Source organism: Sardina pilchardus, chromosome 12, assembly GCF_963854185.1.
Source record: "Sardina pilchardus chromosome 12, fSarPil1.1, whole genome shotgun sequence".
Classification (NCBI taxonomy): Eukaryota; Metazoa; Chordata; class Actinopteri; order Clupeiformes; family Clupeidae; genus Sardina; species Sardina pilchardus.
The window spans coordinates 10,387,121-10,407,154 of record NC_085005.1 but is presented as its reverse complement, the minus strand read 5'-3'; the positions used below and the strand labels follow the sequence as shown (position 1 = coordinate 10,407,154).

Sequence of the window (20,034 nt, the reverse complement as noted above, 5' to 3'; positions counted from 1 at the left end):
ATTGAACATCCCTCTTTAGAGTTTTATGAGTGTGGTGGTGGGCCATATTCTCTCTGTGTCAAAACACACACCACCACCACTGGGCTATTGCAGCTATTGTATACACTACACAGGCTGCCCCAGAAACGTCTGAGACTGATGCAGGTGCTCGCGTTGTCATCGCTTCCCCCAGCCTTAGGATAATGTTAGGCTGTGTGAGGGAGATGAAAGGGCCACAGCTTTGACGGGCCTGCTGGTGTGAACAGCAGAGCGCCCACATGTGTGCACCAACTGGAGACAGCCAGTCACTCACACACTCGCCCATCTTCCCCCATAGATGTGCTACAAATAGATGCCGTGGCTGGCAAACAATTTGGAAAAAAAGAAAGGGAGGTCCCCTGCCATGAAAATCCTTTCTTTTTTCTTTCCTTTTTTCATCCCCCCACTTTTTATCTAAGCCTTACAGCTGCACTAAAGAGAAATGTAATCATTAAAAACAGGCTCATTATCCTTCCGATCTCGCTCACCAAAACTTCAAACACGTTTTCATAGATGACATTCACAGATGGTGCAAGAGTTGTATTTTCCAACGTTTTGCAATACTGTAAAATGCTGGTTGTATGGCAATTAGTTCTATCTTTTATCATGCAATCCAAGACATGCGCATTCATGCATAGAACTGGCCCAAGAGCCAAAGGAACAAGATTTCTGCATAACTGAAAATCAACCTCATTGTTATTGAACGTCGGCAAGTCTAATAAACTACTATTGTTTCAGTGCATTAGAGAAGGGGGGGTACATCTGTAGCCAAGCTAACTCTTTATGACAGAATGAGACACTAGCCTTCTTGTTTTCTCCAAAAGGGAAGAAAACTAGCTGTGAATAGATTGCATTTCCACTGGCTGTTTTCCAGCACTCCGTTTCAACCACAAGTCTGTCCAGGACAGGGCCTGAGAGTGTCCACGAGAAGCCAGCACCCGAGGTGCTCTTTCTAGACTGTGAAAGTGAATATTCCACCAAAACAACCCCTCGCCTCTCCAATTGCAAAATTAGTGGCAATTCGTTCCAGTGGTCAGACAGGGTTTTTTTTTTTTTTGTCTGGTTCGTTTGTTTTTTTAAACACCAGATACTTACAGACTCAGATGGCCTAACTCCATTGACGGGCTGGTAGACAACGCGATACTGCTGCACCCGTCCTGAGGCAGGTTCCCATCGCACGTTCAGGCTGTTAGGGCTCGGATTGTAGACCTTCATATTCCTGGGAGCGGTGCGTGGCACTGTGGGAGAAAGGGGAGGGAGAGCGGGGGCAAAAGAGAGAGAGAGAGAGTGAGAATTTCATCTCAGCCAAAAACCTTTTTGGGAGGAGGAGGACAGAACTGTATGATGGAAAAACCTTCACTGTGGGAAACCTATAGAAAATAAACGTCAAGATCCGATAGCGTTACTCAATTTCAAGCAAGAGGAAATTCCATGAAGTTAGGAGACAAATGCAGACCTAAGCAGGCACCAAGAGCGAAGCCTTTTTATGGTACACATGCTGAGAACATGGAGAGAGTGGGGAGCACAATTTTGGGTTTCTGCTAAAACTGCTTTCTCTAAAACTGAAGCAGATGTCAGTAAAGTGCGTTTAGTTCTTTACTGCGCAATGGTTAGATCTCCTCACTGATGGATTGTATCAGGGCATACTTAAAACCTATTGTAATGCCGATTGTCCATTTATATTTGATTCACTGTCTTATCTACTCATGATCTACTACACTGATGTATCGTTCTTCAAATGACAAAGCTGCCATTACGAGTTGTAACCAAAAAGAAGTCCTCCGCATCTAGTGTGACACGACATGATTATGTACTCAGGCGTACATTTGAAATCTGGTAGTCATTTATACTCATTTAACACTACGTATGAATCCTCCAATGCAAACTACTCAACAGGGTATTGCAGACTATCAGGGAATCATTAGACACCATAAGGCCCGTAATTCGGACATGCTCCACTGCAGACTGAGGTTTCCAATTAGTTTCCCTGGAGAAGATTTTGCTGAATTAGCATGGCACGCACAAACGGCACTGACGTTTAAAACATGATTTAACCACAGAACCCTCCCTCCCTCCATAACCACTAGACAAGCTCCACTAGTTTCCATATTGGGACATTTGGCAGAAAATCACATCTCATCTCAGTCATTATTTTCAATTACAGTTTTTTTTCCTTTTTTTTTTCCAAGAGTAGGATGTTCTTGACATCTTAACTTGGTGTGAGACATTAACACTGTATGACAAGGCTTAGACGTGTCCTAGAAATTCCCCAAAACACAGGCCTGTAGCTAATAAGTGACGTGACTTACATGTCTTTCCAGTTTCCGACATACGCAGGCCTTCACCCTCTGGATAGACAGGGGCCACAGTGACAGTGTAGACGGTGTCAGACAGAAGATTCCTCAGGATGGTCGTGGTTGTGCCTCCAGAGACTTGTTCCTGTTCAAAGACAAGTACAGCAAGTTGACAACACAGTTTAATTGAAACATCGTTTAAGGACTAAACTTTGCCCTACTCAATCCCACTACGTTGTAATGATGTCGTGTTTCTAGAGAAACGGGATGAATTCTGAACTCAAGTTTTCATTCATTCATACAGCTCGACATTTTATCCCCTGTTTGTAAAAAAAAAGGTGCCAATCAGCACAATTCAAATTCTGGCTTGGATTTTCACCCTCTGAAAGATCTCAGAGATTCCACATACAGTACTTGAGATCTGGAAAATGGAGTTTCATCTGCAACAGGCTGCACCTTCCCTTTTCAAACTAAGCAGCAGCAGCATACTCGATTCAATACATTGCATTTAATCCACTGTCCTTAGGCTCTCTAGCTGGACTAAACCTCAGGTGGACTGACTGGGCACGTCAGGAATGTTCACACATAGTCGGAATGAAAGCCTGCAGCCACCCTGCGCATGAGGTCACTGAGGTCATTGACCTCTGCTCTAACTCCTAAAACAATCGAATTGTTCTCCCGTATAGTGGAGACTCACCATATCCTCCGCTCCGCCAGATGCAGGCACGTAGAAGAGCCTGTACTGCCTGACGTTGCCCTCGGCCGGCTCCCAGCGCACCTTCAGGGAGCTGGTGGTGGGATCCGTGACCTGTAGGTTCTTCACCCCGCCCAAAGGCTCTGAGGGTGGAAAAAGGTCAGGGCAAGGGAGGAGAGACTTAGACTTAGAAAACCTTAATGTCCCCGAGAGGCCATTTGTTGTACAGTATACAGGCATGTTAACACATAAGCCACAACACAAACATTGAACCAGACATCTAATCACAAACACAAATCAATAAAGAATACACTAAAAAAATGAATATGGCTCTTCCCTGAGGCCTGATGAGGGGAGGAGAGAAGTGCGTTTTAAGGCATATTTGCACCATGCCAAAAACAATCTTATAGCAGAGACGTACTCCTGTCTTAAACCATGTGGACTGGACTCACTTGTCTTTCCATTCTCTGACTGGCGTTTCCCCTCCAAATCAGCATAGACAGGCACCACAGTGACCTTGTATTCCGTGTCTGGCTGCAGGTTCCTCAGCATTGTGTTGGTTGACACTCCCGATACCTGAGCCTGAGGGAAAACAGCAGGAGCAAGATGGTGACTGTTTGGTCTGTGCACTGCTAAAGCACTGAGATAAACAACATGCACGGCTCAGAAGATCATCTGGCAGAGAATCCCATTGACAAATGGGAGAATGGATTAAAACTGAGAGCACAAATTTACTACAATGTCCATCACTCTCCAAGGGCCAACTAGGTCACTGCAATCTGGAGCCTCTTGAACCTGTCTATTTGCAGACATGTTGCATTCTTCACAAACAAAGGTCTAGTCTGTATTTACCACACTCTCGGTTCCTCCAGCAACAGGAACGTAGATGACGTTGTACTGGCGCACATCCCCGTCAGCTGCGTCCCATTTCACCCTCAGGGAGTTCACAGTGGGGTCAGTCACTTTCAGGTTCTTCACACCACCAAGAGGTTCTACAACAAGTATAGATAATGCATAGTATTAGAGAGAGAGAGAGATTCAAAATATGGTTGAAGTAGGAATGAATAGTCATCATTGGGAGGGATTAGAAAGACAGGCGAAGAAGTGAAAAGTGATTTTTTTTTTAACAACTCCAAAAACACTGGTGTCTGAATGAAAGAGTTCTTGGTTGAAGCTTGTGTTTAGATACACTTTAACATCTAGACTTACTTGTCTTTCCATTTTCAGACTGCAGTTTGCCCTCCACCTGGTCATAAACTGGAAGCACAGACACCTTGTAGACGGTATTAGCCTCCAGGCTTCTCAAGACAATGCTGGTTGTGCCACCAGAGACTTGCTCCTGTTTACAACAGGTAATAAAAGTCACAACGATAAAAGTTATGACGAGAGAGAAACCAAGAACAATGAACATTGTGCCAAGTGATACAATCAATTTCACATTTGATTCATTAAGAGCCCTGAAAAATGACATTTACATTCAAATTTGTCTGCCATTTATAGGGACAATCAGCTGTTTACACATCATAACAAAGTATGAGTGACCAAATATACAGACGTACAGTATTGTTTCAATTATTCAGCATTTGTTTGAAATTCATTTCACTGTCTGGGCTGACAGAACAATATCCATATTTTTCGAAAGCACATTTCAACAAGTCATCGCTGTCGGACTGATCTAGTTAGCACATGGGGGAAAATACAGTGACGCACCATCTTCTCATCAGATCCTGGAACCGGGACGTAGAAAACTTTGTACTGGCGCACATTTCCGTCGGCCGGCTCCCAACGGGCGGTCAGCGTGCTGATGGTGGGGTCCACCACCTGCAGGTTCTTCACCCCACCCAACGGCTCTGTGGAGGACAAAGAGCCAGGTACTTCCCAACTGCACGACTCTCACATTTAACCACAGTTGTCCTGTTAAGTTTATTTTCACCAATGGGCGTATGCTTTAAGTGGAACACCTGCATCATGCAATTCCTTTATGAATTGTTTTAATAGCTATTGATTACATACACTATTAAATAAAAGTTTCCATGTCCATTTGTTCAAATGAGTGGTGTCAGTAACAATCATGTGGGCCAAAGCAGACTAAACACTATTTTGGACTGTGTAGCTCTCATGAACTCACTGGTCTTTTCACTCTCGGACTGTGGAAGGCCCTCCATCTCAGGGTAGACAGGGGTGACTTTGACCGTGTACAGAGTATCAGCCTGGAGGTTCTTCAAAACTGTGTAGGTCACACCTCCAGAAACCGTCTCCTGTTCGCACCAAAAAAATTTCAGTTACAATCCAAAGATCAGTTGGTCTCTGTCCCTCCCTCATTCTCAAACAACACTCACATAAATACAAACACATGACACAGAATGTTCCACATATGGACAACACACTCGAATTGTGAATTGCAAATTATTTCATGATCAGTCATGGAAATAAGTGACAAATGATCACGTGTGGTGCAACATGCTTACAGTAATTTCCTGTGTATAAGCCGCAGGACAATGTTTTATGCAAGTTAACATTAACAACAGCTTGTTAACACCATATTAACCGCCCCCGTGTATTAACCTCATTTCTGAAGAAATTTTGCGAAATAAATATATAAGCCGGGGCCAACTGTTGGGAAATTATGGTTTCTTGGTGTTTTGAGCCCCCAACGTTGTCTTCAAGGCAGCGCTGCCTGGAAGGCGCTATAGGGTTAGGGGTAGGATTAAGTGCCTTTAAGTCAACAGTGGCAGCGCTGCCTGGAAGACGACGTTGGGGGGCTCAAAACACCATCGAGCGAAATTATGGTGAATCAGTTTGCAGAATAACCAGCGACGTCAGACCGCCCGTAACTCTCGCCCCGGTGACAGCTGTCCCCTCTCACCGTCAGCTCCTGTCCTCCTCCGGCGGGCACGTAGACCACCTTGTACTCGCGCACGTTGCCTTCGGCTGGCTCCCAGCGCACATTCAAGGTGGTGATGGTTGGGTCTATCACCTGCAGATTTTTGACTGCACCCAAAGGCTCTGAAATAATAATAATAAAAATATATTTATATAATAATATATAAGGAAAAGTTTCTCGTAAGGTTATGTCTCTGGGGTCCATTTCTCAAAAACATAGTTTCTAACTAAGTTAGCAACTTTGTTGGTTGCAATGCAATTTCCCATTGCCAACCAACTAAGTTGCTAACAGGTTAGCAGCTATGGTTTTGGGAAACGCACCCCAGGTTATTATTCTCTGCTGAGACAAAAGCAATCATGGCCACCAACTCACTTGTCTTTCCGTTCTCCGCGAGCTCTGGACCATCGCCTTCTGCGTATACTGGCAGCACGGTGACGATGTAGTCTGTGTCTGGCTCCAGGTTCTTCAGCAGCAGGGCGGTGGTGCTCTCAGATACTTGTTCCTGTTGCAGAAATGGAAGAGTTGTAACTAAGAGGACATGAACCTGTCCGTTCCAGTTACCTATCAGCAGCTGAAGAACATATCCTGGTGTCTTACCCCGAGCAGGACGCAAGCCAATTTTAAACAGTTTAGCTCTGCTGAGAGTGAAATGCTGACCGAGTGTGAGGTTAAGCATGAGCACGTTAGCGTATATGGACAAAGATGTAACAGAGCCAACGGAATATTAAACGATTTTTAAAAATCTTCCAGGACAAATTTTCCACTCGGCGAGCCAACCTTTTTTTTTTTTTTTTTTTTTTTTAAATCAGATTGAATCAAATTCAGAATTACAACGCTGTTCACCCTCTGTCAGTTCCCAGCCAGGCTGAACATTGGCGTGCCGATTCTGCCTCAATGCAAGTTCACTCAGCACATCTAGTAGGCCTCAAGACAAGCTCTACCTCCCACGGTCTCTATGGAGCAACTGCTGTCCAAACAGATGGTGTTTCACAGCTAGCCTCCCTCTTCGAACTGTCATTTATTGAGACCCACGGCCAGACGTGGATTGAGTTACACGCTCTCTGATGGAGAGAGGGATTTCGGTCTTTATGAATGCGAAGAATAAGTCTGTCTGTGCCGCTGTCTATATCTACGCCTCTTTGGGAAAACCGACTGCCAGCGTTTGAACTGACATTCAACTAGGTCATGAGAAATATGCTGGAAAGCGGCGCTGAACACCCTCTGTGACTTTTGTGCATTCAATAGTCAGGAGCGACCCGCCGTGACCTAGATTGGGCGCGTAAGAGTTGAGCCAGTCAGACATTCCTACCATCATCTGAGGTCCTCCGGCGGCGAGAGCGTAGAGAACTTTGTATCCCTGGACGTTCCCATCCGCCGCCTCCCACACTGCGTTCAGGGTGGTGAAGGTTGGATCGATGACCCGCAGGTTTCTCACTCCGCCCAAGGGCACTGGGAAATAAGAGGGGGGAAACGTAAATAATCCAACTTCAGACCCACTGAGAAGCTCTCGTTCTTGGCTTACGCTGTGTTCTCTATGGTAACTGGATATAAACTCTCTGCTTCTGAGCATGAGATACATTGTATGTTTATATTAGAATGTAGAGGATAATAATTTACAATGTGCACTTCATGCCTGAGCTGTTTCCATTCGACCCTATTCGGAGATCACTTATGGGCCAAGTATAATCAACACTGCTCACACGACAGACTTATTTAGCTACATTAAACAGGCTCTTTTGTGTCTGGGGAGATTTCTTTTCTTTTCATGGGAAACCATCTGAAGTCAATGGGCCTCTCAGTGTAGAACTGCATTCTGTACACTAGACAGTGGAGAGACTGGGTAGAATCCACTCACATGTTTTTCCGTTCTCAGACTGACGCCTTCCTTCGGTAGCAGGGTAGACTGGCACAACCGACACAGTGTAAAGGGTGTTTGGCTTAAGGTTCCTCAGGACAATAGTGGTCTGGGTAGCTGGGACTTGCTCCTGTTTAAAAACATAAAAAAAACATTGCCTTAGAGATGCAGCATTCTGTAGGCCTTGGCATGTACAGGTGGTACTTACTTAAGCAGTAACATTAAATAAAAACAGATTTTTTAAGCAAGATTATAGTACGCATGAGATAAACAATTGGTCAATCACATGTACACATCTGCTCCAAAAAAATCATCCATTATGAACGTTATTGGAACAGGTTTGATTGTCCGTTTCTCGCATCAGTGAATCAGATTTCCAAACGCATTGTTCTTAATTTGGCGGATTAAAAGAAAAATAAACATGTCCTCGTTAGTGTACTGCATGAATATGCTGTCCTCGTACCATATCCTCTGGTCCTCCGGCGGTGGGGACGAAGAAGATCTTGTACTGGCGTACGGCCCCATCAGCTGGCTCCCACTTCACGTTCAGTGATGTCATGGTGGGGTCGGTCACACGCAGGTTCTTCACACCACCCAAGGGCCCTGGTGGAGGGGAAAGCACAATATTTTCATTTTACTGCTTTGGCTCCCACTCCCCAGAAATCTGACATCACAGCTCGCTGCACAGGCCAACGGGTTGCATCACATGGCGTACTCGAGAGCGGTTCAGATCTCTGTTTTGAGGATGTTTGTGCCATGTTGCCATTTCATCCATCATGCTCCAAATACATCACTTTTAATGAGCCATGCCAGACTGTTACTCATCCCAGCCCTGTGGGCTACATTATTTTTGGGAGCAGTCTCCAAATGTTCAAATGTGACCATAAAAATGTGTGCTCCTCTTTTTTGTTCTACTGTTTGCACATCCCAAGTAGCAACGGCTTGGCTAGGACTGCACGGGCGGTGGTAGTGTAGTGGCTAAGGAGCTGTGCTAGCATGCAGTAGCCAGAAAACGTGTTGGTTCAATACCCAGCTTCCACCATTGTGCCCGTATGCAAGTCCCTTAACCCCGAAGTTGCTCTGGGGATATTGGCCCATGTAATATAATGGACATATGTACAGTATATGACATATGACATAATTGTCATTTAAGTCACTTTGGATGAAAATAAACACAAATGAAAATAATATTTGTTAAATCGATAAATGTAAATGTAAAAAAAATGCTCTTACTTGTTTTCCCGTTCTCAGACATGCGCTTGCCGTCCCCTTCAGCGTACACAGGGATCAGTGTGACGGTGTACAAGGTGTCGGGCTGAAGGCCTCGGAGGACGGTGCTGGTGGCAGTGGCAGCTACTTGCTCCTGTGGAACAGTCCAGAAATATTTCAGTTAGAGTATGGAAACATCCTGGCCTTTTTCCCTAAACCTTCCCCCTAGCTATTTGCACTCGGTTTGCGTGTACATGTTGAAGGTTCGGCCATAGTAAAGGCCATCCACAACCAACTACTGTTAACTGGTAGTGTGTTATAAACCCTCCAATGGAAAGTCAATATTGATGGTGACTTGTCGGAGGTGTGTGTGTCACATCATGGAGGACACTTAATACAAATTTGAGTTCTGTGTGAGTACGCTTGTACGCAAATCCATGGTTACGTCAGATTCTGTTTCTGCTAGGGAGAGAGAGAAGTTTGTTCCAAAGCTGAGTGCCATATTTAGACCCTATGGGCTAATCAAGAGAACTTGATTTAGCTGTGAGGGTGATTCCCATCTGAGTGCACTCCGTAATCGAGGGAGTGGGGGAGCCTCTGTTTTGCTCACCAACAACCAGAGCGAGAGACAGGGAAGAACAGTGGAATTAAGTCCCTGCCAACTGACCTGATCATTTGTTAGGGATGACTCACCTCACAGTCAAACCCAGTATCCAATATGGATCACTACAACACAAGTTGGATAAAGACCTTTCTGCATGCTGAAACGAATACTGATGGAGGCCAGATGGGGGATAGAGTGAGGCAGGAAGCATCTCAATCTACAGCTAGCCAGAAGAACCTGCGTAATTCAAGGATGCTCAGTAAACTCTGAACTCCCCATAACATTCCGTTTTGTTATGCTCCTAGTCCTAAATCAGACCACTCAGACTTGGAGATCTAGAGCAATACATTTTCTATTCACATTACACTCAAAAACCAGTCAGGGGCTTCGAGGAGTGGCAAACTGTTTGGCCTGCCATGCCTACCATGCCTACCATGCTCTCTGCCCCGCCTGCTGCTGGCACGTAGACCACTTTGTACTCGCGCACTTTGCCGTCGGCTGGCTCCCAGCGCACATTCAGGGTGGTCATGGTGGGGTTGACCACCTGCAGATTTCTCACTCCGCCCAAGGGTCCTGAAAGATGGGAGACCAGAGTGAGCACACACACAACAATAAAATCTAAGATAAACAAAACACAGGAAAGGGAGGAAATATATACACTGAGCAGTGAGGGAGGAGGAAGACCATAAATGCTAATGGACAGAAACGTTTTGAAGTCAGACTTGAAGATGGTAAAGGAACGGCAGATGTAGAGAGAGTTAGGGTAGTGAGTCTGGTGTGATGGACAGTGAGTAAGTGACTGCTGGAAGACTTAACAGAATGGGATGGGGAGTATGGGGTCAGGAGTTCACTGAGGTAGAGGGCAGCCAGGTTATGGAGGGCTTTGAAGGTATTGATTTTAGGATAGGGGTGGTTTGGGTAGAGTGCTTAGTGTGGGAAAGAAATCTAGCGAGTTTCGGATTATTGACATTTTTTGGAGAGACTTAGCGGGGAGACCAATAAAAAGGGAATTGCAATAATACGAGACATGATGAAGCCGTTGACTAAAGTGAAGACGGGTGATGTTTCAGAGATGTAAGTTGAGTGCGGAGTCGCACACCAAGACTTCTAATTTGAGGTGAGAGTTGAACATGCACACTGGCCAACCAGAAAAAAATCAGTCTTCTGCACTTAGTTTGAGAAAGGTGTTACGCATCCAAAGTTTTAAATCTGAAACACAGTCCGCTGATGTGTTGGAAGTAGAATCAGTGGGGACGTGGGTGCTGAGATTAAACTGGATGTTAGACAGCAGTGAAAGGAAAGCATTACTATTGGATCTGCCCAAGTGGTAGGATATGGATCAGGAAGAGAAAGGGGCCAAGAACTGATCTCTGAGGGATGCCACATGTAACAGGAGAGCAGGAGGACTTGAGTGTGATGAAGAGCTGTCTATTGCAGGTTCATTGCAGAGCACTGCAAGGTACAAACAATGTTTAGGTAAAGCCTAAATGTAGCCTAATGTAGGCTTGAAGTCTATATGCAACATGAGCAAAAATGGGAAGCAGATTCCTGTTTTGCCATATTTTCTCTCAACAAGGAAAGTTTAATATCTACCACTGGTATAAATCAGTGCTGTAGCATTGCAATGACATACTTGTAGTTCCCTGTCCAGAAAGGTCTCTGCTCTCTCCACTGCGGTAAACCGCCGCCACAGTGATGTTGTAGGGGGTGTTAGGAGTGAGTTTCTGGAGGACGGCCTGGTTCTTCTTCCCTCCAACCTGAGTCTGTTTGAAAGAGACGTATCAACACTTGAATCTTTTTTTTGTTGTTGTTGTTGCTCTCTCAAGAGTTCAATGCTTGTCATTATCATGCAAATGGAATCCAAACATACCCAGCGCAAACACAAAGCTTATATATCAACTTGGACATTTATTAATTTTGACATGATGTGGTCTGTGTTTATCACAGAGGTCTAATAAATCTGCAACTGAATGAATAACCTCATCCCAAACTTCTACCAGTGGGATGCCGGCCCACTTTCCCTAAGCTCATAAAGGAACAACATGAAGACTCCCCTGTGGTCCATTGTAGATCCTGCAGCCTTTATTGAGTAAACATTTTGCTTCTTAGACCACTCTGTGGATTACCTTCATAAGAGATGCATATCTCTATGATTAATTTAGGAATTAAGTGTTTCCGGAGGTCATGAACAACAATCAGGCATCTACAACAAATTAGCCACAATAGCTAAAACAAACAAACGCATGTTTGATCGATGCATTGTTAATGTAGTCGGTCTGCTCATACAAGGTTTTGAATCATCAAAAATGAGTTGATAAACATCTAATGCTATGAGTGGATTATATCAAAATAACAAAACTTACATATACGGGCCCTAATCCATGCAAGACATTCCAACAAGTTTACAATGGTTATGTGTTATGCTCTGACTCCATGCAGATGTCTGCTGAAATTACTCTGATAGATTATTATTGACATTTACATCTTTCATGAGAATTTGCTTTGGATGTCTTGGTCATGTCTGAGGGATCAAATCAAAGTCTCTTATCAAGACATCTGCATAAGCTGAAGTAAAAAGTAATGTAATCCTGGTAGGCCGCCTACTACCATACACTACTGTACCACGGTGCCAAATTCCTGAGCATCTGACTACATATGCTCCCCTCCATAAACACTGGGAGAAACAGAAAAAAAAGGAGTCTTTTGCCAGAATTCTCTTGAATGGCTATGAACATTTTCCTACAATGGATAGTAAAATGTGGGGCCGTACCCTGCTCTCCCACAGAAATCGCTCATTACAGATATGGAATGGAGATCTCAAGTGTGTGGGGTTGCTGAAAGGTATAGGAAAGACCTTGTTTGGACTCCAGATGAGTCACTACACGTTAACTACGTAGCTGTTCCTGTGGAGCTTCCAGCTTTCCAGTAGGTTTCCTACCATAATTAACAACATAAGGGCCCAGCATAGGCCTTGAAACATTCTGTGCTGCGGAAAATCAGCTAGGGGACTATCTGAGTTCAATTCACTAAATACAAGCACGCAGAGACACACGCACACAGAGAGAGACACACACACACACGCGCCCACACACACACACACAGTCTTGTCCTACTTACAGTGATGGCCTTCCCTCCTGCGGAAGGCAGGTAAGTGATTTTGTAGTTCACGACTGGGCCAGGGGCATGGTCCCACTTGAGGGTAAGAGTAGTGGTGGTGGCGTTGAAGACTCGCAGGTTGGCTGGAGGTCCGATGGGATCTGTGTTCAGACAGACACACACACACACACACACACACACACACACAGCCTCGTGTCAAGGTCACTGCTTTCATGGAGGTCTGCAAGGGAGGGTTACAGGACCCCTCACAGTCTGATGGCAGCTGCTCCCAAGGGTCACATGGGGTGAGTGAGCTGGATGAAGCCGAGGGGAATTATGGGAAATTATGATGGAGTGGTGTATGCTGGCCAGAGTGAAACAAATGTACACAAATGCAGCCAGGCGGGTTATACATATGACATGCACTTCCATTTAGCTGATGGCTCGTAAATTGATGACACTGATGGATGACAAATTATTTGATGACAGATGGTAGAATGGAATGACACAAGTGATAAGATGAGACACGGTGACAACATTAAAGACGTGGATGACATGAACTGATGACATGATGATTGGCAGCCGGTGTTTCTGATGGAACTTTTGCTCCGGTTCTTTAAGAGGTCACACCTTCGAGCTTTTTTTTTTTTTTTTGTGAGACTGGAGCTCAGAAATGCGCATGCAGATGTAAAAACTCAAAGTGTGTTTCTATTAACACTTTATCATGATCGCTTGCATGACTGTTAAACATTTTGATATGATTTTAATATGACGATAGCTTAACCTATTCCAGAGGTAAAGACATACCATTGTTCTTTGGCTCTAGAAAAAGACGTTGAAGAGAACAAAGAGTTATTAGAGCTTAAGTTCAGAACAAGTTTCTCTGAATGTTTTGCGAGTAAAGGACTGGAGGTTTGCGGGGGTGTCTTACTTGTACGCTGGGTGCCCATCAGGTCCTCGCTCTCGGACTCATCAGGGTAGATAGCGGTGACGGTCACGTCATAGGGAGTGTCTGGGTCCAGGTTCTCCAGCACCAGTGAGGTCTCATCACTGTTCAGGATGGCCTAGTGGGAGCACAGTTCCTGAAGTGAGTCTAAATATAGAACACGTGCTGTGGAACGCGCTGACATTTCTATGTGTTCATTTCCTTTTTTCCTCCCAAAACCTCTTGATTGGATGAATTGATCATGTGCGCCAAAAACACGTTGCCAATCCGCTCATACAAATAGTGTAATTAGCTCTCTGAAACAAGATTTATATCTGGCATCTATGACCTGCGAATGATTCAACTGTGCGGAACTATTTTGCGGGTCTGAACACTTACGTTTTCAAAATTCTGCTCTCCCTTCTTGGTCCAGCTGACACGGTAGAGCAGAACGTCGGGGGCTCCGTGTTCCCATGTGGCTCTGAAGGAGGTCTGGGTCACTTCAGAGAAGCGGAGGTTTTTGGGCGCGGGCACCACATCTACTCATGCAAACAAGACAAGCGAGGAGGACGAGAGATTACAAACACTTTCATTCTTTGATTCCAACTGATTGGACGCATAGTTGTTTTGGCAATATTGGACATTGCGCACAGTTGCCAGTAAAGACGGTTTGAATCAGACTGCGCTGCACAGAACAAGTTGGGGTGCGGGAGGAGGGGGGGGGGGTGCAAGGGAAGGAAGGAGTGAGGGAGGGAGAGAGAGAGAGAAACAGAGTGGACGTGATTATGAGGGAATCCTGGATGATGAGGCAAGCCAATGGCGTCAGCAGGCCTGTGGACCATGTGAGGTGCTGCTTGCGGGGCCGGTGCATGTTCAAACATCCCCCAATCCCCCCCCCTTCTTGAAAGTGAAAAGTGGGGCGTGCGCGGCACACCACGGCTCTGTATGACTATGCGTGCCGTGCCGGCCCCATGTTTGTGTGTGAAAAGGAAGTGCCTTTGTGTGACAGGGCCGAAAAACAACAGCTTGGCAGCTCATGTGGGACTAATGAGCGGCACGGCCCCATGCAGGGAGCGATAGCAGGGGAGACAGACGCACACCGCCAGGAGTGCAATGGCGTAAGACCGACCGCATGTGTCCGGCGCGGCCAGAACGAGACGATAGAGAGGGAGGGAGGGAGGAGGGGAGAAAAGGATGGATGGCTGTGGAGATAGACGGAGAGAGCTGCAGCAAGACATAGACAAAAGCTAAGGAGGAGGTGTGTGGTGGTGGTGGTGGTGGTGGTGTGTGCCGGGAGGGGGGGGGGTTAAGGCAGAGGAAGGAGAGCAGACAAGAAGGGGGAAAAAAAACACTTGAAGCAGGTCAGTTTACGCACAAAACGTTCCACACTGGTGCGCACCCCGCAGCATTAACAGACATCTTCACACCAGGGATCTGGCCTATGTTCTGGCCCCTTGGAGAAATCTGGTGTCTAGCACGGCTGTTTCTTAAACCCCGTTGCCACGGCAACCCATCAATATTTGCCCACCTGTGATAGCACTTCCAAGCATAGGGTTTCCAGGACCCTCGTCGTACACTGGGGTGACCGCAACGTCGTATTCGGTTTGGGAGATGAGGCTCTTAAGTGGTAATGTGGTGATATCGCCATTGACTTCAACCTGACGGATAGAAAGGTTTCAGTAGTTAGCTTACTTTGGGTTTGCTACGGCCCACTCGCGGTTAGTTTTCAAAGGGTTCAGTCGGAGGCTCGCATATTTCCATGAAGGTTGCGGAAAACAGCTCTGGGCTTGGAAAAAAAATACTGCAACACTGACTGACAGTCCTTCTGAGAGAGAGAAAGATTTTCTTGTGGTGAATCTTTCTTGTGTGATCGTGTCACTTAACATCGAGACCAAGAGAATGAGTTCTGAACATTACAACCATTCTCGTGATCATTTCACAGAACAAGCCAAATCTCCTCAACACTGTCGGAGGTCTCCTTTTACTTCTAACGTTTTCTGACTGGAAGATCAAAAAGTGTAATACAAACATGATCTAATGTGAGTGAGTTATGTGTTGTGGTGGTACATAAGGCAATATACAGTACAATTTCAATGGTTGACAGAGATGTGAAGATATTTGAACCCCTTTGTGGGCATTCTTCTCATTTCCTTGCATTTGGTGTTACCTCTTTGAGTTCTCCTTCCTCTGGCTTGTAGGTGATGATGTACTTTTTGACGTTGCCAGGGGCAGCATCCCAGGTGACCTTCATGCTGCTGTGGTCCACATCAGTGATGGTCAACTTGCCCGCCGGGGGCAGGGGCACTGTGGAAGAGAGAGAGAGAGAGAGAGAGAAAGAGAGAGAGAGAGAGAGAGAGAGAGAGAGAGAGAGAGACAGACAGACAGACAGAGAAACAGAAAAAAATTGTCAGCTCGATCTGTTCTTCCTCAGTCCTTTTTTTTTTTCTTATTATTATTTTACATGTCATGCATTTTATATGCTAACATTGAATGAGTTGAACATGGGAGTAGGAGTATGTAATAACAAGCTGTGAAACAATGTATATATGTTATGAATCTGTAAAGAGCATATTGGAAACACATTTGTCTGAAGACGAATAAAAAAATAAAAAATAAAAAAAATGAAGAGAACCAATGTGATTTTGGCCTTGTGGCCCGAGACCAGCACGCAGACAGCAGAGATGATGTATCAGGTCACGGAGACCTCAGCGGGCACATAAACTATGAATAGGACAGGGTCTAGAGGACAGAGCGGCGGGGGAGGAGGGAGGGGGGGGGGGGGGGGGCTGACGTACAGGTGACTCCGGTGTCTGTGAGCGGGTTGCTGGCCGCCTCTCCGTGGAGCGCAAACAGGGAGATGGTGTAGGCCGTGTTGGGGAACAACTGCACCAGCTGGACATCACTCACATCAGCTCCGACACGCATCTGCAGGAGAGGGGGGACAGAGGGGGGAGAGAGGGAGAGAGAGAGAGGGAGAGATGGAAAGAGAGAGGGGGAAGGATGTACAGACCAATAGGAGGATGGAAGAGGATGTTGCAACAGCAAAGATGGAAAGCAGGAGCCCGAGAAAATGAAAGAGTGAGTGAAGAAGACAGGAAGGGAGAAAAGAAGGAGGGAATTCAGGGAGTGGAGGGGAGATAAAGGAAGGACAAACAGAAGAGTGGAAGTATAGACAGACAGAGGGAGGGAAGGAGGGAGGGAGGGAGGGAGGAAGCAAATGGAACCAGACGTTAGTGATGAACACAACAACCAGACAGTGCTTGTCAAGAAGATGTCGGTGAACAGCTGGTGGACAGAAATAACCAAGACCCGCTCCTCTGTGGGTCCCTGAACACTGGTCCACTTTTCCACTATTCTGACCAGAGGGAGGAATTAAAAAGGAGGAAAAAGCTACACGTGTAATCTGGTAACCATCTCCCCTGTCTCTCTCTCCCCCTTTCTCTGTCTTTCTCTCTCTCTCTCATATTCAAATTCAAGTTGCATTAACACCATGACTGTATGGGAACCAGTGTGGGGGTGGACACAAAGGCTCTAGAATTAACAGCAGTCGGTCTTTCTCTTTGTCTTTCTCCCTCTCTCTGTCTCCCTTTCTTTCTCTCTCTCTCTCTGACACACACACACACACACACACACACACATGCACCTATACATACTAACACACACACACATACACCTCCTCCTTCCTCCCAGAAAATAGCATCTGTTCAAATCGTGTTTGGTTCATATCATCTCAATGACTTCAGGGGGGAAATAAGACGTGAGGAGCCAACATGACCTCATCCTTCCCATTACCCCGTGTGTCCAGAGAGTCTGCTTTTTTCGTGGCCCTCGCCTGAAACACCCGCTGTAAAAAGTGCAGGCTCATTCCTGCTCTTTCCTGTTCCGCACACGCACACACACACACACACACTCTCTCTCTCTCTCTCTTATTCTCTCTCTCTCTCTCTCTCTCTCTCTCTCTCTCTCTCTCTCTTCTCTCTCTCTCTCTCTTTCTCTCTCGGCTCCGGCCTGTACACATCGGCAGCCATCTGGAGTGAGTCAAGGCCCCACTGGCACAGGAGGCAGCCTGCTGCTGCGGCGGCGGCTGCTGCTGCTGCGCTGCCTTTTGGAGCTTATAAAAACTGACTGAGGAGGAAATGCTGACTGCGCACAAAGCGCTGGCGGGAGGGGTGAGGGTGTCTGGAGGAGCTCAGGTTGGTGGAGGAGAGGGGGCTCTGGGGGTGTCTGAAGTGGAGGAGGTGGTGGTGGGGGTGTCTGAAGGAACTCAGGTTGGTGGAGGAGGTGGTGGTGGGGGTGTCTGAAGGAACTCAGGGTGGAGGTGGTGGTGGTGGGGGTGTCTATAGGAGCTCAGGTTGGTGGAGGAGATGGTGGTGGGGGTGTCTATAGAGGTGGTGGTGTGGGTGTCTGAAGGAACTCAGGTTGGTGGAGGAGGTGGTGGTGGGGTTGTCTATAGGAGCTCAGGTTGGTGAATGAGGTGGTGGTGGGGGTGTCTATAGGAACTCAGGTTGGTTGAGGAGATGGTGGTGGGGGTGTCTATAGAGGTGGTGGTGGGGGTGTCTATAGGAGCTCAGGTTGGTGGAGGAGATGGTGGTGGGGGTGTCTATAGAGGTGGTGGTGGGGGTGTCTATAGGAGCTCAGGTTGGTGGAGGAGATGGTGGTGGGGGTGTCTATAGAGGTGGTGGTGGGGGTGTCTATAGGAGCTCAGGTTGGTGGAGGAGGTGGTGGTGGGGTTGTCTATAGGAGCTCAGGTTGGTGGAGGAGATGGTGGTGGGGGTGTCTATAGAGGTGGTGGTGGGGGTGTCTATAGGAGCTCAGGTTGGTTGAGGAGGTGGTGGTGGGGTTGTCTATAGGAGCTCAGGTTGGTGGAGGAGGTGGTGGTGGGGGTGTCTATAGGAACTCAGGTTGGTTGAGGAGGTGGTGGTGGGGGTGTCTATAGGAACTCAGGTTGGTTGAGGAGGTGGTGGTGGGGGTGTCTATAGGAACTCAGGTTGGTGGAGGAGAGGAGACTGGTGGACAGATTAGGGACAGCCCACAGGGATGGGATGGAATGGATGGATGGATGGATGGATAAATGGATAGATGAAGGAATGAGGTAAAGGATAGTCGTAAAGGGAGGAGTGGATGAATGAAGGGGGGGTGTCTCACCTCCTTCTCCTTGGTGGGCTGAGTGGCGTTGAGGGCGCTGTACAGGAGCATGTAGCCCGAGGCACCGGGCACCACCTCCCAGCGCACTTTCATGCTGGTCAGGGTCTCGTCGTACACCGTCATGCTCTTCACTGATGGCAGGGGCACTGCGTTGGACACAGAGCAACAAAAAAACACATCTTAGTGAAAGGGAGAGATGACAGGAAAGAGAGAAATAGACCTACAAGAAGACGTAGATCCCAGCAAGCATATGGAGGAGGAGGAGGAGGAGGAGGAGAAAAGAAGGCGTAGGGTGCCGAGAAAACTAGCAGTTGGGATACAGCACAATTAAAAAACCCAACAAACCCTCCATAAAAATCAACAGAACTATCAAAAACTTTCAGTTAAACACATAAAACAAACAGGGCTATGATTTGCAGTAGAACTTTCCATCTACAGGATGCATACACTGACACAGGCAGAAGAATAGAGGGGCGAGTGAGAGAGTCAGGTGTCATAAGTCAAAGCAGAAACCCAGTGAGACTAGAGGCAGGAGAGTTGCAAGGAGATAGAGAGGAAAGGATAGAGGCCTTTTCAACACTTCACTTCAGGCGTCCGCTATCAGGAGTGTGATAAACTCCCGATAGCCCACATCACAGACGCAAAAACTCATTTATAAGGAGCTCCACTCTGAGTAAAGCCCAGGGTTACAAGCAGTGGTCTCTCCGAAACTGTGAAGGTCCAAGTTGGAGCCGTAGCTCAAAGCAACAATAAAGGAAGCCGCAATGACCTAGTCCAAGTGGCGTATGACAAAACGATAAGTACCCTTTACGGTCTTGAAAAGGGTCTTGTTATCCTCACTATAAATATCATAGAGAGATATTTTAAAATAATCTATAAAAGGAGGAAAAGGGACAAATTAAAGCCCAAAGTGTACTTTACATCATGTTAAATTATGTGAGTTTTCTTTATCCCCTCCAACAATGAAACCAAAGGCGAGAAACGTCAGTGTAGTATTTCTCAGCAACAAATTCGATCTTGTGGCTAATGCATTTTCCAGCTGGTCATCTTACGGAAAACAGGAATTACCTCAGCACAATAACATATGGGGTCTGTATGGTTTTTATCATTCATATTAAAACCACTATGCAATTTTTTTTTTAAATTCCCTTCATAACAATCTCTTCAAAAAGAGATGAGTTTCAGACAACTGTTTATGGTTTCCGGAGAACAGACAAATCGCTGTGGTCATTCCCGAGTGTGACTGACCCAGAGTCAGTCAAACAATTACATAATGCTGGCTGCAGACTTGGGAGGAAGTGCTTTCAAGG

General features: G+C 46.3%; 1 protein-coding gene across 1 annotated transcript in view; it reads right to left on the bottom strand.

Moving 5' to 3' along the window:
* The window catches only part of col12a1b (collagen, type XII, alpha 1b), a 71,210-nt gene that overhangs the window by 23,583 nt on the left and 27,593 nt on the right, over window positions 1-20,034 (bottom strand). Inside the window, exons 22-44 of the mRNA XM_062551364.1 lie at window positions 18,725-18,870; window positions 16,375-16,504; window positions 15,747-15,883; window positions 15,108-15,237; window positions 13,979-14,118; window positions 13,586-13,718; window positions 12,676-12,815; window positions 11,192-11,321; window positions 9,992-10,131; window positions 8,979-9,108; window positions 8,209-8,348; window positions 7,746-7,875; window positions 7,200-7,339; window positions 6,263-6,392; window positions 5,873-6,012; window positions 5,135-5,264; window positions 4,717-4,856; window positions 4,216-4,345; window positions 3,859-3,998; window positions 3,459-3,588; window positions 3,010-3,149; window positions 2,328-2,457; window positions 1,114-1,256 (exon numbers count right to left, since the gene is read on the bottom strand). Of these exons, the coding sequence (XP_062407348.1) occupies window positions 1,114-1,256; window positions 2,328-2,457; window positions 3,010-3,149; window positions 3,459-3,588; window positions 3,859-3,998; window positions 4,216-4,345; window positions 4,717-4,856; window positions 5,135-5,264; window positions 5,873-6,012; window positions 6,263-6,392; window positions 7,200-7,339; window positions 7,746-7,875; window positions 8,209-8,348; window positions 8,979-9,108; window positions 9,992-10,131; window positions 11,192-11,321; window positions 12,676-12,815; window positions 13,586-13,718; window positions 13,979-14,118; window positions 15,108-15,237; window positions 15,747-15,883; window positions 16,375-16,504; window positions 18,725-18,870 (3,119 nt within the window). The remainder of the gene's footprint in view (window positions 1-1,113; window positions 1,257-2,327; window positions 2,458-3,009; window positions 3,150-3,458; window positions 3,589-3,858; window positions 3,999-4,215; window positions 4,346-4,716; window positions 4,857-5,134; window positions 5,265-5,872; window positions 6,013-6,262; window positions 6,393-7,199; window positions 7,340-7,745; window positions 7,876-8,208; window positions 8,349-8,978; window positions 9,109-9,991; window positions 10,132-11,191; window positions 11,322-12,675; window positions 12,816-13,585; window positions 13,719-13,978; window positions 14,119-15,107; window positions 15,238-15,746; window positions 15,884-16,374; window positions 16,505-18,724; window positions 18,871-20,034) is intronic.